This window comes from Hemiscyllium ocellatum, chromosome 15 (genome assembly GCF_020745735.1).
Source record: "Hemiscyllium ocellatum isolate sHemOce1 chromosome 15, sHemOce1.pat.X.cur, whole genome shotgun sequence".
Taxonomy (NCBI): Eukaryota; Metazoa; Chordata; class Chondrichthyes; order Orectolobiformes; family Hemiscylliidae; genus Hemiscyllium; species Hemiscyllium ocellatum.
The window spans coordinates 64,923,687-64,938,790 of record NC_083415.1 but is presented as its reverse complement, the minus strand read 5'-3'; the positions used below and the strand labels follow the sequence as shown (position 1 = coordinate 64,938,790).

The 15,104-nt window shown below is 43.6% G+C and overlaps 1 protein-coding gene across 1 annotated transcript in view; it reads right to left on the bottom strand.

Annotated features, from left to right (window-relative positions):
* Positions 1–15,104, bottom strand: part of LOC132822854 (regulating synaptic membrane exocytosis protein 4-like) — a 115,653-nt gene that overhangs the window by 55,231 nt on the left and 45,318 nt on the right. Inside the window, exon 3 of the mRNA XM_060836228.1 lies at positions 3,033–3,174. Coding sequence (XP_060692211.1) covers positions 3,033–3,174 — 142 coding nt within the window. The remainder of the gene's footprint in view (positions 1–3,032; positions 3,175–15,104) is intronic.

Here is a 15,104-nt window from a genome sequence, read left to right as displayed (position 1 = left end):
GGCTAACACCTGATTCTCGTGCTCCTCAGATGCTGCCTGATCTGCTGTGCTTTTCCAGCACAACACTCTCAACCTAGGCCCCTTGAAGCCACAGTCAGTCAAATCCAGCCTTGTTGTCAAGGGCAACAACTCCCATTTCACCTCTGGAATTCAGATCTTCTAACAATATTTGGACCAAGACCTGCTGCAGGGATTTGACTCCGGAACCATGAGTCACTGTCTCACAATCTCCAGGAGGCCATTCCAGACTGAGATGAGGAAACACTACTTCACTCAGAGGCTGCGTAATGGATGGCTGTGGAGATTGATCTTTTTAGAAAAGTTTAATGGCATCAAGGGGTGTGGAGAGAAAGCAGGAGTATGCTACTGATCTAGAGGATCAGCCATGATCATACTGAATGTTAGAGTAGGCTTAAAGGGCTGAATGACCTCTTCTGACTCCTAGTTTCTGCGTTTTCTAGATACCAGGGGTCATCCGTGAATGGAACATACACAGCTATATGATTTTAAAGGAATCAAAGATTAAACTAATAATGGTGAGATGGAGAGGGGCACTAAGAGATTTGTGTACCGCATAAAGACAATTTAAATATATAGCTGTTTCTTTGGTAACTTGTGGTATGGTCTACATTAGGAAGACTATCTAACAGTGATGCTGATTGAACTCTGGTAGGTTTCTGCACATCTCTTTTATTTACATTCTAACACATTTATATAGCTGATTAATGCAAAGGTTCTGAAGGGGTAAATGTTCATGTTACTGTAACTCCATCCAGTCTACTGATGTCCCATCAGTGTGTGGGTGACTACAAGGACTTGTCCTTTAACCTTCAGAGAGAGCAGCTCTTTAATGTCTGAGCCAGCATCCTAACTAAATGTGATTGGACTTATTGTCTTCATGCAATAAGCCTTCTTGTTATCTAAGAACTTGTTATCTCTTCTGTTGATACTAGACATTGTATGTTCTTTTTCTTCTAATTGGATAGTTTCCTCATGTCCTTGGTTAACCATGGTTGGCTTATCCCCTTCCTAAAATCTTTCTTCCTGAGTGGGACATTTTGTTGTGAGCCATTTTCTTGAAAGTCTGAGTTGTTCCTCAACCATCTTTTCTGCTAAACTCCTTTTCCAGTTCACTCCATCCAACTTATCCTTCATCCCTATGGAATTACCCTTATTTATGTTTAGCACAGCCTTTTTTCAAACCAAGTTTCTCACACTCAAACTAAATGTTCAATTCTGCACAATATGGTGACTGCTCCTGGGGGAAATCCTTCAGTCTGAGATCATTGGCTAAACTTACGTTATACAGAGATCCAAGGTAGTCCGATCCTGATTAGATCAATGCAGCACAATGCCTTGGTGAGATCACACATGGAGTACTGAGTCCCTAAGAAAAGACAGACTTGCCGTAGAGAGTGTGCACCAAGGTTGCCTTGGATGGCAGATCTGTCATATAAGGAGAAATTAGATAGACTGAGCCTGATTATTAGAAGATTGAGATGGGATGGGATATATTCTGCATTCAGCTCTGGTGTCAATACTTAGGGAAACAGGCAAAGGAAAGACATTACCTGAGCTTCCATCTCCTCTCTGTTCGCCAATGACCCTTTCAGTGAAATACAGGCAACCAGGCAAGTAACAGAGGGTGAGGCTAAGAAGGAGATAGTCCGGATGGAGCAATTACCTACATCATCAGGAATAGCCTGAAGATTAACAGTGACCAGAAACTTAGTCAAAGTTCAGAGGAATCCTGCTAGGAACAGGCTAGTAACTCACTGCCTGACTCCCCAAAGTCTGTGCACCATTGACAAAGGAACTAGTCGGGAGTGTGTTGGAATATTCTCCATTTGCCTGGATGGGTGCAGCTCCAACAACACTCAAGAAGCTTGACACCATCCAAGACAAAGCAGCATGTTTAGCGCCATATCCACAAAATTTCAACTTTCACTCATTTCCCAGTGATACTCAGCAGCACCAGTGCATACATCTACCAGATGCACTGCAGAAATTCACCCAGAGCCTGGGCAGGATTGGGAATGCACTACCTCGGAGGACAGATGAGGCGGGAAGCCTTCACAACCTTGATCAGAACATTCCAGGCTATAGACTGCAAAGTGGGACTGCTGTAGGTAACAGCATACTTCTGGTAGTACAGACTCAATGGGCATAGGGCCTCCTCTGTACTGTATGACTCTACGAATCATCAAAGCTCCTTAGACAGTACGTTCGAAACCCATGACCACATCCATCTAGAACAACGAGGGCAGCAGATGCACAGGGACTCCAACCCCTGCAAGATCCCCTCCAAGCCACTCACCATGCTGATGTGGAAATGTATCACTGTTCCTTTAATGTTACTGGCTCCAAATCTTGGAACACCCTTTGGGTGGATGTACCTATGTTCCAAAAACAGTGCTTCAAGAAAGCAACTCAGCGCTACCTTCTCTAGGGCAACTAGGGATGGGCAATAAATCTTGACCTTGCTGAAATGGCCATTTCCCAAAACAAATTTTTTAAAAGTCGCTAGTTTGGATGATCCCTTGCCAATTTTGGGAAAGTTTGCTGGAGCAGCAAATCGCCTGGCCATTAATTTATGATTTTTGTGGGAAACTGGAAGTTTGTCAACTGATGAACAGTGCAAAACTAGAGCAAGGACAAAGTGAAACATAATTACTACACAAGATTTTATAGTCGAGATTTAGGAAATGGGCCTATCAATTAGACTCAGAGATTCCCTTTAGATCTGGTCTGTACATTCTGTTCCAGAAATACAGTGAGAAAGAGGCGTTTGCAAATATTGAGCTGACTGGGAATGAAATGAGTTCCAGGAACACAGGAATCTCCTACTTGATTTACACTTCATCCAATTCTCTTCTGCACGAATCTCTGTTTTAATATCCAACCCTCCCACTTTCTTAGGAATGAGAATGCAACACAAAATGCCACATTTGTTAATTCTTCACATTCCCCACTCCTGCCACATCAGAGCCCTTAGACCCAAGCTGGGTACACCCAGTCCTGTCACCACTTACTTCCCTTCAGAGCCATAGCTATTCATGCTTTCTTCAATGGACTCATGGCTGGCTTGACGTACAGTCCTGCTCGGCATCTCCACCGCAAGTCCTGTCTCTGTGCTGCGTTGGATTGCACCTCGTAGTTTACGGCCATCTCCATCTATAATATACAGTAAGATCCATGTCAGTTAAAGACAATGTACCTGACCACATGATTCTAACATCAGTGAGTGAGATGACCTCAGTTTAGAATGACCTTGCAAAGATAAAGGTCTTTGACACCAAACTAGAGAGATGGGTATCCTAGCTACTATATACAGATATAAATAAAGGAGCTTAAAGATGAAGGACATCATCTTTGTGTTGAACTCCAAGAGATGGGTGAGATATTAAATGAATATTTTGCATCAGTTTTTACTATGGAGAATGAAATGGAGTCTAGAGAATGCAGAGAAATAAACTTTCAAGTTTTAAAAACAGTTCACATTATAGAACGAGGAGGTTCAGGACGTCTTAGAGAGTATAAAATCTCTGGGACCTGATCTATTGTATGTTATCAACCAGGCCAGACCTCCTCAAAACAATTTAAGAAAGTAGCCCAGGCCCTAACTCGGTTCGGGTGTTTTAAATAGGTGGAACGTGGATATTCCAGGAGGGATGCAGCTCACCCAATCACCTCATTTTAAACAAAGCAGAATTTATTTACAGGATTGAAAACACACAAGAGAAACAGAATACCTTAACCTATTCAAAAACCTAACAGATTTAATGATGCTGTTCCAAATACTTGCAACAATCCCCATAAACACTCCTTGGCACAAAAGGTCAAATCAAACCCAGGGTCTGACAGGAGAGAAGTCAGAGACGGGGAGGGTCAGCATGGTCCTGCTTCTCTCGGGTCCAGCAGCTTCACAACTGACTGCCTGCTTTCAGTGAACAGCCAGACCAAACTAAACCAGAGATAAGCTGAGCTGGGAGAACTGGCCACTCCCCTTTCATTGTACAAGTGTTTCTTTTTTGAAACTTAAAAGCCTTTTGCCTGAGGCAGTATCTGTTAGCCATAATCAAATTGGTCTTAAAACCCTTCAAATGTAGACTTTCTCAGAATTGCTGCTTTTACGTCACCTCTGGAAACAAACCAAAGACAACATAACTTTACTAAAGGAGCAGCTTCATCAGAGGTACCCCAGAACATGTGGGAAGTAAGGGAGGAAATTATGAGACGTCTTACAGAAATATTTGCATCATCTATAACTAGGGGTGAGGTGCCTGATGACTGGAAGGTGGCTAATGTTGTATGTTTGTTTAAGAAAAGGTGTAAGGGGAACTTTGGTTGTGGCTAAATTGTTGGAGGTGATTATAAAAGATAGGTTTTATGGACATTGAGAAGCAAAAATTGATGAAAGATAGTCAGCATGGTTTTGTGCAAGGAAATTCATGTCTCACAAACTTGATTGAGTTATTTTGAGGAAGTTACCAAAAAGGTTGACAACAGCAGAGCAGTAGACGTTGTTTATTTGGATTTTAGTAAAGGTTTTGACAACGATCCACATGGTAAACTAATTATTCAAGTTAGGTCACATGGGATTCAGGGGGAGCTTGCCAATTGGATACATAATTGGCTTCACAGCAGGAGGCAGACAGTGGTGGTGAAGGGTTGCTTTTCAGACTACAGAACTGTCACCAATGGTGTTCCACAGGGATCAGTTCTAATCCGCTTTTGTCAGTCATTTATATAAATGATTTGGATGAGAATATAGAAGGCATGGTTAGTAAGTTTGTGGACGACACCAAAATTGGTGACATTGTAGATAGTGCAGAAGATTCTCTAAGATTACAAAGGCGTCCTGATCAAATGAGTCAATGGACTGAAAAATGGCAGATGGAGTTCAATCTGGATAAATGCAAGATATTGCATTTTGGTAAAACAAACAAGGGTAGGGCTTATACAATTAATGGTAGGGTCTTGGATAGTGTTGTAGAACAGTGGGACCGAGGGGTGCAAGTACATAATTCTTTAAAGTTAGCTTCACACACACACAAGGTGGTTAAAAGGGCATTTAGCACATTTGCCTTCATTGCTCAGTCCTTTGAGTATTGGAGTTGGGAAGTCATGTTGAGATTGTACAGGACATTGGTGAAGCCTCTTCTGGAACACTGCGTCCAGTTTTGGTTGTCCTGTTGTAGGAAGGATATGAGCAAGCTGGAGATTTACCAGGACATTGCCAGGTTTGGAAGACTTGAGCTATAAAGAAAGGCTGGGACTTTTTTTTGAACTGGAGCAAAGGAAGTTGAGAGGTAGCCTGATCCAAGTTTATAAAATAATGAGAGGTATAGATAGCGTTAATGGGTTGTTGTCTTTTCCCTCAGATGGGAGATTTCTAAACTAAAGGGCACATTTTTTAAGGTGAGAGGAGAGAGATTTTAAGAAGACATGAGGCAATTTATTTTCACACAGGGCGGTTCACATGTGAAATGAATTTCCCGAGGAAGTGGTGGATGTGGGTATAATTACAACATTTAAAAGACATTTGGATAGATACATGAATAAGAAAGGGTTGGAGGAATATGGGCCAGGAGCAGGGAGGTGGAACTAGTTTAGTTTGGGGTTATGTTCAGCATAGACTGATTAGACCGAAGGGCCTGTTTCCATGCTCTCTGACTCAATAATCCTATGAGCGTTACAGTACATTAGGAGTTGATGAACTTTACTTCACTAAGGAGCCAACAGCCTTATGTGCGGAGTCTCACAGCCCAGAGATAACTCAGCCTTGTTTCTTAATGTGCAGGCAACTTTACTGGCTTAAAGCACAAAAATAAAGCAACTAATTGGTTACATTGTGCCAGAATCCTGTCCTGCAGGATTATGTGTTTCACATTCTGCTTGGAGAAAGTGCGGTCTGCAGATGCTGGAGCTCAGAGCTGAAAATGTGTTGCTGGAAAAGCGCAGCAGGTCAGGCAGCATCCAAGGAACAGGAGAATCGACGTTTCGGGCATGAGCCCTTCTTCAGGGCTGCTTCCCAAGCTGACCTTCCCAGAATGAATCCTGCGAGGAGGAAATCACAAGCAGAATGGAAAATGCCCTGGCCAAGAATTTCCCACAAGAAATGATTCAATCAGTGGGAATGCAGAGACCACTCAGTTCCCAGTCCACTGACTGGCTCGCAGTTCTGGAGCATCAAGCATCTCACCCCCATTGAAAGGATGGGACCAAAGATAATGGGCTTATCCCTGCTCAGCCAAATAATGAAACTGGGCTCTCATAAACAGTTACGCCCCACCGCCTTTGGGCCCATGAACAAGGTCTCTGCCACTCTGACAAAGTGCTGTCATGTCTGCTATGACACCTTGAATATATTCCAAAGCACTGGCGTGTGAATGGAAATTTTAAATTCTGAATGTAACTGAATCAATATATTTCTAGCATTACCCTAGGGTTCTTGGTATAAGGAGAATAATAAGGAAAATCTATTCTCATTCCTAGTCTGACTACTAGAGGTTATGAGGAGCTCCAGGATTTTGATCCAGTCACACTGACGGAACGGCCATATTTCCAATTGGCAGAGGGTGAGCTCAGTGGTGATTAGTTTGAATCCTCCCAATGAGCCCATGTACCTGCTGTTTGCAGGTGCTCTGTACAGTCACATGTCCCTGATTTGAATTCAGGCAAACAATGTGAGCTAAGGTGAGGTAAGAAAAGAAAGAACTGCAGATGCTGGAAATCTGAAACATAAACTAAGTACTGGAGAAACTCAGCAGGTCTGGTAGCATCTGAAGAGATGGAAACACAGTTAACCCTTTGTCAGAAGTGAAAGCAGTTGGGAAATTATGGTATTTATGTTGATGATGGAGGGTGGTATTGGGGAAAGAGTGAATAGAGAACATGGAGACGTGGCTCAGAAACTCAGTGAAGAACAGGGCATGATGGGCTGCAAGGGAGGTAAATGCTGAATAGGTGCAAATGAGAATTGTAAATAGTCAAAAATGGGTTGACACCAATTCAGAACAGGACCCGGAGGTATAGGGGGAAGGTGACAAGTGTGTTCATGTTCTAAAATTATTCAAATCATTGTTGATGCCTGAAGGCTGCAAGGTACCAAGTTGAAAGATGAGGTTTTGTTCTTCCAGCTTGTGCTGAGCTTCACTGGAGCACTGCAGTGAGTCTGAGACAGAGATGTTGGCCAGGGAACAGGGTGGGGTTTTAAAGTGGCAGGCAACTGGAAGCTCAGGGTCATTTTTGCAGGCAGAACGTTAGAGTTCTGAAAGCAGTCACCCAGTCTGTGCTTCATTGCCCCAGTGTAGAGGAGACCATATTGGGAGCAGCGAATGCAGTGACTAGATTGTGGGGAGTGCAGGTAAAGTGCTGCTTCACCTGGAAGGTGTGTTTGGGCCCTTGGGTACTGAGGAGGGAGGAGGGATGTGGGCAGGTGTTACACCTTCAGCGGTTGCAGGGGAAGGTACCGTGGAGCTGTGGAGAGATATTGGGAGTGAAGAAGGAGTGGACCAGGGCATCCTGTAGGGAATGATCACTGCAGGCTATGTCATATTCCCCTCACCTTCCTTATCAGTTTATTATGGAATCATTGATAAGAGATTAGTTGCTCTCATCCACCAACAGACCCAATATCACTGGTTCCTAGGATGGCAAAATGTAAATTGAACGAATGATACTCTTTAAGAAACATCAAAAATAGGGACAGGAGTAGGCCATTCAGCCCTTCAAGCCTACTCCACAATTCAATATGATCATGGCTGATGATCCAACTCAGTCCTCTGTTCCTGCTTATACCTCATACCCTGTGAATCATTTAGCCCTAAAAACTATATCTGACTCCTTCTTGAAAATATTCAATGTTTCGGCCTCAACTACTTTCTGTGGCAGAGAATTCCACAGGCTCCCCCAGTCTCTGGGTGAAAACACTCCTCCTCATCTCAGTCCTAAGTGGCCTATCCTTATCCTGTGACCACACAACCCTGCCCCACCCCACCCACCACCTCCCCCGCCCCCCTTCCCCCAACCACCCCACACACACACCCCACACACACCTTCCTCCCCCACACACACCCTGGTTCTGGACTCTCTGATCACCAGAACATTATTTTATCTCAGTTTTTATGTATCTGAGGCACTATACTGTTGGTTAGAAACAAAACACACACACTGTAAAGAGTCATATAATTGTAATATGTGGCAACTTTCCTTGACTCAGGGCTGTTGGATTCCAAAATATTTATCAACATTCATTTACACTCCACTTACTATATAAAAATTTCCAATAATAAAAATGGCTCATGAAATGTCAGTCATTATTGTTCAGCATTTTCTGTTTCCAAGTGACTCACAGTAATTATGCCAATTCGTTTATGAAAGATAAATTCTAATAGCTGGATACGGCATCATTACAGAGCCAGGGGAACAGAAGGATCCACATTTTAATGATTTGAATTGATCAGGTCTTGTCGTACAGAGGAAACGATAGTCAGTGAAGACAGAAGCAGTACTAGTTTTTAGGATAAAAAGATCAAAAGACATAAAAGCAGAATTAGGCTAATTGGTCCACTGAGTCTGCTTCACCTCTTGATCATGGCTGATATGTTTCTCAACCCCATTCTCCTGCCTGCTCCCTGATCCTCTTACCAATCAAGACCAATCAATTAAATACAGTCAATAACCTGGCCTCCACAGTCCTCTCCAGCAGATTCACCAACCTCCGACTATATAATTCTTGCTCATCTCAGTTCTAAAGGACATCCTGTCCTTCCAAGGTTTTGCCTTCGGATCCTAGTCTCTCCTACCACTGGAAACATCTTGTCCATGTCCACTCTATCCAGGCCTCTCAGTATTCTAAGTTTCAATCAGATCTCCCCTCAACCATCTAAACTCCATCAAGTCCACACCCAGAGTCCTTAACCATTCCTCATATGAAATGATCCCCGGGATCATTCTTCTGAATCTCCTCTGGATCTTCTGCGACACCAGCACATCCTTCCTTAGATACAGGGCACAAAACTGCTCACAATATTCCAAGTACAGTTTGACCAGAACCTTACACAGCCTCAGCAGTACATCTTTGCTCTTGTATTCTGGCCTCCTTGAAATTAATGCTAATATTGCATTTGTCGTCCTAACTGCCAACTGAACCTGCATATTAACTTTAAGAGAATCCTGAATCGGATTCCTAAGTCCTTTTTGAGCTTCAGATTTCCTGGGCCTTTCCCCATTTGGAATGTAGTGTGTGCCTCTATTCTTCCTACACTCTCGCATGTTGTATTCCATCTGCGACTTCTTTGCCCACTCTCCCAGCCTGTCCAAGTCCTCTGCAGCCTCCCTGCTTCCTCAACACTACCTGCCTTCCACCTATCTTTGTGTCAACTGCAAACGTAGCAACAATGCTCTGAGTTCCTTCATCCAGATTGTTAATGTATAGCACGAAGACTTGCGGTCTCAACATGAACCCCTGAAGAACACCACAAGTCACCAGCTGCCATCCTGAAAATGACCCTTTTATCCCAACACTCTGTCTTCTATCAGCCACTCCCCATATTAATGCCTGCACCTTGCCCCCAACACCTGGGCTCTTATCTTATTGTTCTAGAATCTCACCAGCCCAATTAAAATCTCCAGCTATGATGTCTTTCTCCTCTGTGAATCCAGGAGAAGCATTCATTTATGACCACACTCACTCCACTGGTTCCATGCACAGGTCGCCCCTTTGGTCTCTAACAGGTCTCACCCTTTCCCTGGCAATCCTCTTACTCCTAACATACATATAAAAAGCCTTGGGTTTTGCTTAATCCCTCTATACCTCCTGCTCCTTACTTTAAAATTGCTCCCGCTGTAACTGACCCCTCTACTAAGGGGAAAATTTTATTCTTATCTACTCTGTGTCCCTTGTAACTTTATAGATTTTAATCAGCTCCCCGCTCAGCTTTCTCGAAGGAAAGCAGCCATAGCCTATCTAGTCTCTCTTCATCACTGAATCACTCCAGCCCAGGCAACACTCTGGTGAATCACCTTTGGACCCCCTCCAGCGCAATCACGCATTTCTGACAGTACTCCAGTTGTAGCCTCAGTAAAGTCCTGTACAACTCCATCACAACCTCCACCTCTTGCATTCTACACCACAACTGACAAAGATAAGAATGTTGTATGCCTTGAAAACTCAGCGAGCGGTCTGGTTACATCTACAGAGAGAAGCTCTGAAGAAGGGTCACCGGCCTTTAAATATTAGCTTTGTTTTTCTCTCTCCACAGATGCTGCCTGTTGAGTTTCTCTGGAATTTCAGTTCTTGTTTGATTCAGATCTCCAGCACCTGCAGTTCTTTGTTTTAATAATCCATATACCTTCTTAACCACTTTATAGTTATAGTCATACAGCACGGAAATAGATGCTTCAGTCCACGCCGAACATAATCCTAAACTAAATTAGTCCCACTTGCCTGCTTCTGTCCCATACCTCTCCAAACCTTTCCTATTCGTGTATGCATCCAAATGTCTTTTAAATGTTGGAACTCTACATGGATCCACCACTTGCTCGGGCGGTTCATTTCACTCGCGAACCACACTCTGTGTAAAAGATTTCACTCAAAACTATTTAAAATCTCTCTCCTCTCATCCTGTAGCATTAAAGATTATGCACATGCACAGCGAGATCCCAGTTGTACCCAGCACGAATAATGTGTAAAACATTTCCAAATCATGCAGCAATTGATATAGGTGAATTGTTCATTTGAAAATAATTTTAGTTGTCAGACAGAAAAGTGAAGTTGATAGCCTGAAGGCTCTTTGTGCAGAGATTGGACTCTGATATAATTTTATTGACAAGCCTAGCAAGGCTTTGCATTGAACAGCTCAGTGTAATTATGCTGATTACAAGCTAAAATGTCCTGTTTACAACAGGACCTAAATGTCACAAGATGATACAGAGAAATCAGGACCATGGATAGCACAGTAATTCACATCTTTAGCCGGATACAGCACAAAAGACCCAGAACAACAAGGAGAACAGAAAGGAAAGCAAGAATCTGTTAACCAAAGGACGAAAGAGCAGAAGAAGAAGTAAGAAAAACACAGCTAAAGAAAGTGAGGGAGAGAAAGAAAGAAATGGTGAATATTATAGTGCAAGCAACAGAGAGAGTAGAAATAAATTGATTATTTCAGTTCATCCCTCTTCTTTTGTAAGAAGAGTTTGTAATAAGAACAATCAACTGGCAAAAAGAGAACTCCCTTACTTTGTCAAAATAATTTCAGCGATCTTTTATAACCATCTGACAGGACAGCTCGATACCTAAGAAGCCTCCGTGCATTACTGCAGTGTATTTGTATTCAGCACTCTGTTGTCTGAGGTAAGACTCCTACCCACTGAGTCACAGACGACACCATTAGAATGTAGTCAATTCATTCCCATCCAGGCCATGGACACCATGCTGGAAATCTGATGTTGAGGGTTAAAGCCCATTGCACATGCAATGGAGCAACGTTCCTCTGCGTGATCCACGTGCTTGCAGTTTCGAGTTAATGGGTGGGAGTGGGCACTCTCTCTGGTGTGAGTAGAGGAATGAGCCATTCTCACCCACGACATGAGACATGGAAGAACCATCAATGCCAACTCTGTGGTTACATGCTCCGTAGCATAAGAACATGAATATGTGACCTTCCATAATACTCTCAATATGTACTGAAAATCCATGACATTTGCAATACATGGTGTAGAATGCACTACCTGGAAATGAGGAGGAGGCAGGTTCAATTGAGACATTCCAGTGGGGATTGCTGTTTATGGGGTAGGAGCAGGAGACTGACACTAGAGATTGATGTTTGTTAGAAGAGCCAGTACAAGTGCAATGCACCACATAGTCTTCTTCTACACCATAATATTTCTGTGACACAGAGAGATGTGTCAGCTACACTGCCCAATCAGTCCCTCAATATTCCACACAGTTTTATGTATGTCCTGGCACTGTATGCAGTATATTCCTTCCATCATCACCTAAAATGTAACGCCTCCAATTTCATTGTCCCATCCTAGTTCTCGCTCACACTCAGTGTGAATTGTAAAAGAAAGTGAGAGTGCTTCAGTTTGTTCCTCCAGTCATGAAGTGTGTGTGGAAAACAGGTGTTGGGGAGGGGAGCTGAGTGTGGGGGAGAAGGGTGCTGGGTGGGGTGGTGGGGGAGGGAAAGGGAGTCATTGAAATGTACAGCATGGAAACAGACCCTTCGGTCCAACCCGTCCATGCCGACCAGATATCCCAACCCAATCTAGTCCCACCTGCCAGCACCCGGCCCATATCCCTCCAAACCCTTCCTATTCATAAACCCATCCAAATGCCTTTTAAATGTTGCAATTGTACCAGCCTCCTCCATTTCCTCTGGCAGCTCATTCCATACACGTACCACCCTCTGCATGAAAACGTTGTCCCTTAGATCTCTTTTATATCTTTCCCCTCTCACCCTAAACCTATGCCCCACCCCAGGGAAAAGACCTTGTCTATTTATCCTATTCATGCCCCTCATGATTTTTTCAACATCTATAAGGTTGCCCCTCGGCCTCTGATGTTCCATGTTGACTATCCCGAATCAGTCCTTGCCTTTCCAAATACATGTACATCCTGTCCCTCAGGATTCCCTCTAACAACTTGCCCACCACCAACGGGAGACTCACTGATCTATAGTTCCCATTACCAGGCTTACCCTTGCCACCCTTCTTAAACAGTAGCACCATGTTAGCCAGCCTCTATCCTTCTGACACCTCACCAGCAATCACTTCCCCAGCTTCCCACAGAGTTCTAGGGTACACCTGATCAGGTCCTGGGGATTTATTCATTAATGTGTTTCAAGACATCCAGCACTTCCTCCTCTGTAACATAGACATTTTACAAGATGTCACCATCTATCTCCCTATATTCTGCATCTTCCATATGTTGGATGTGGGGGAGGGTGTGAGTGTTGGGGAGGGGAGTTGTGCAAGAGGATGGGGGATTTTGCTGGGTTTGGAAATGGGAGATGGGGAGCTGGGTGTGCGGGAGGGGAACTGGATGTGTTTGTCAGTATGAGGGGGTGTTGAGTGTGGGGTGGAGGAAAGGAGCTGGATGTTGGGGTTGGGGAACTGGGAGTGGGGTGTGGGAGGGGAGCTGGATGTGGGAGGTGGGGAGCCCTGAGTGGGGGTGGAGGAGGAAGGCTGGCTGTTCGTGCAGAGGAGGGGAGCTGTGTAGGAATGGGGTTGGTGGTGGGGATAGGTTTGGGGTGCTGGAAATAGGGGTGGGAGGGGAGTTGAGTGTGGGAGTGGCAGGGTGATGATGGGGGAGGAGAGCTGAGTGTGGGGGTGTGATGGGGAGCTGGGTTTAGGGCAGCTGACATGCACTGGGTAACATGGTGGGGGAGCAAACTAGTTGAGAGGATGTGGGTATGAGATGGGTGAGGATTGAGGATAAGGGCATGAGGAGTGAGGGAGTAAGTTAGGTGAAGAGTTGAGGGCAAGAATTAGATGAGGAAGGAATTGAGTAAGAAATGAGTTTAGTATGAGATAAATGGAGGGAACTAATTAGGCAGGAATAAGGGGGATGGGTATGAGGGATAATTTCAACGATGGATAGATGTGGTAAACAGGAGAAGATGGAGGGTTTTAAGTGGGTGAGTTGGATGAGGAGGTAAAAGGAGAGGAGATGGAGGTCTACGAGGGGGTGAATTGAATGAAAAAGAGGAGGCAAAGGGAAAGGACGTAGAAGGTTTTGAAGGGGTGAGTTAGATGAGAGGATAAAGTTAAGGAGATGGAGATCTGAGAGGGGTGACCTGGATAAGGGTAAAGAGGTAGCAGACGGGTGGGTTTGAGAGGGTGAGTTAGGTGCCCAGATTGCCCCAGTTTGGTCCTGAGATGTTTGGGATCAGTATCTCTCAAAACGTTGTCCAAATTCTGTGGGTCACCTTAGAAATAGCAATACCTTTTTGAGCTGAGATTGACCACAATGAATGGGCAATAGGAGTCAGTCACATTGGGCTGGCCTGGCCTGATTGTCTGCAGTCAAACAGAAGTCTACTGCTCACTGGCTCAGCTCATACAGAAAGAAAGCACACTTTAACAGAAGACCCAGATTACTGGACCAGTCAGTAACAAGGTTAGCAGACTTTTGAAGGAGCAAAGATCATTGAGCTAAATTGCTGAAATTTTGTGTTATTTGACAGTCAGAATCATTCATTGATACGTTTTTAGTTAAGAAGAGGCAAAGGAATGTGTAACATTATTTTTGACAAAAAATAATTGAAGAGCTATACTCGTAGCTTTCAAATCTTCGATACAAATTCAGCTGCTTTTAAACTGTGGATCATTGCTGACAGATTAAGATTGGTTAGTAAGAACACAAACTCATGCGAGTACAAGGATCATAGCTGAGCAAGTAAACAGTCAATGCTGCACTGATGGGTCACAGTGTTGAACAAATATGTTTACAGTAAATAAATGACAAGGTATTAAAGGTATTGATTAAACAGTGCCATTTTAATAACATAATTCATTTTGAAGTGAAAATTTGAGTGGGTTTAAATCATCCTGTTGAAGAAAAGCAAGGAAGTTGTCCTAATTTCCAACATCAGGAAAATTGATTCTTTCTGGAATCTTACTTTGTATGTGTGTTTGAGTTTGTGTTTCCATAACCTCAGAGGTTCTGCTTCCTGATGTATTGATTAGCTCCGTAAAAACCCTGATTTTGCAGGAAGTGCACTGGCAATACCAGTTTTTCCTTTCTTTAAAAAGAAATCAAAGCAGTCAGCAGGTCAAACTGCATGCACTCCTGCCATCTGCAGTTCTATTAATAAGAAGACTTGAATAGCAGGATCACTGTCCAGGTGCTGCTGAATCCAAACACCTAATCTGCAAATGTGTCTCAAAATCGAGACTTGTTCAGGCACCTGCAATACACACTGCTCACTAATGACAGTACAAGAACAGGCCATTCTGGCCAGCCCTGTGTCTATGTATCGATATCCCCTGAAATGGAAAAGGATTTTAATAATGAACTACAGATACATGAATAAGCAGATGTTTGCGGAATCTAACTATTTACAAATTGCCTGCTACTCTTCCAATATTTCAAGAAG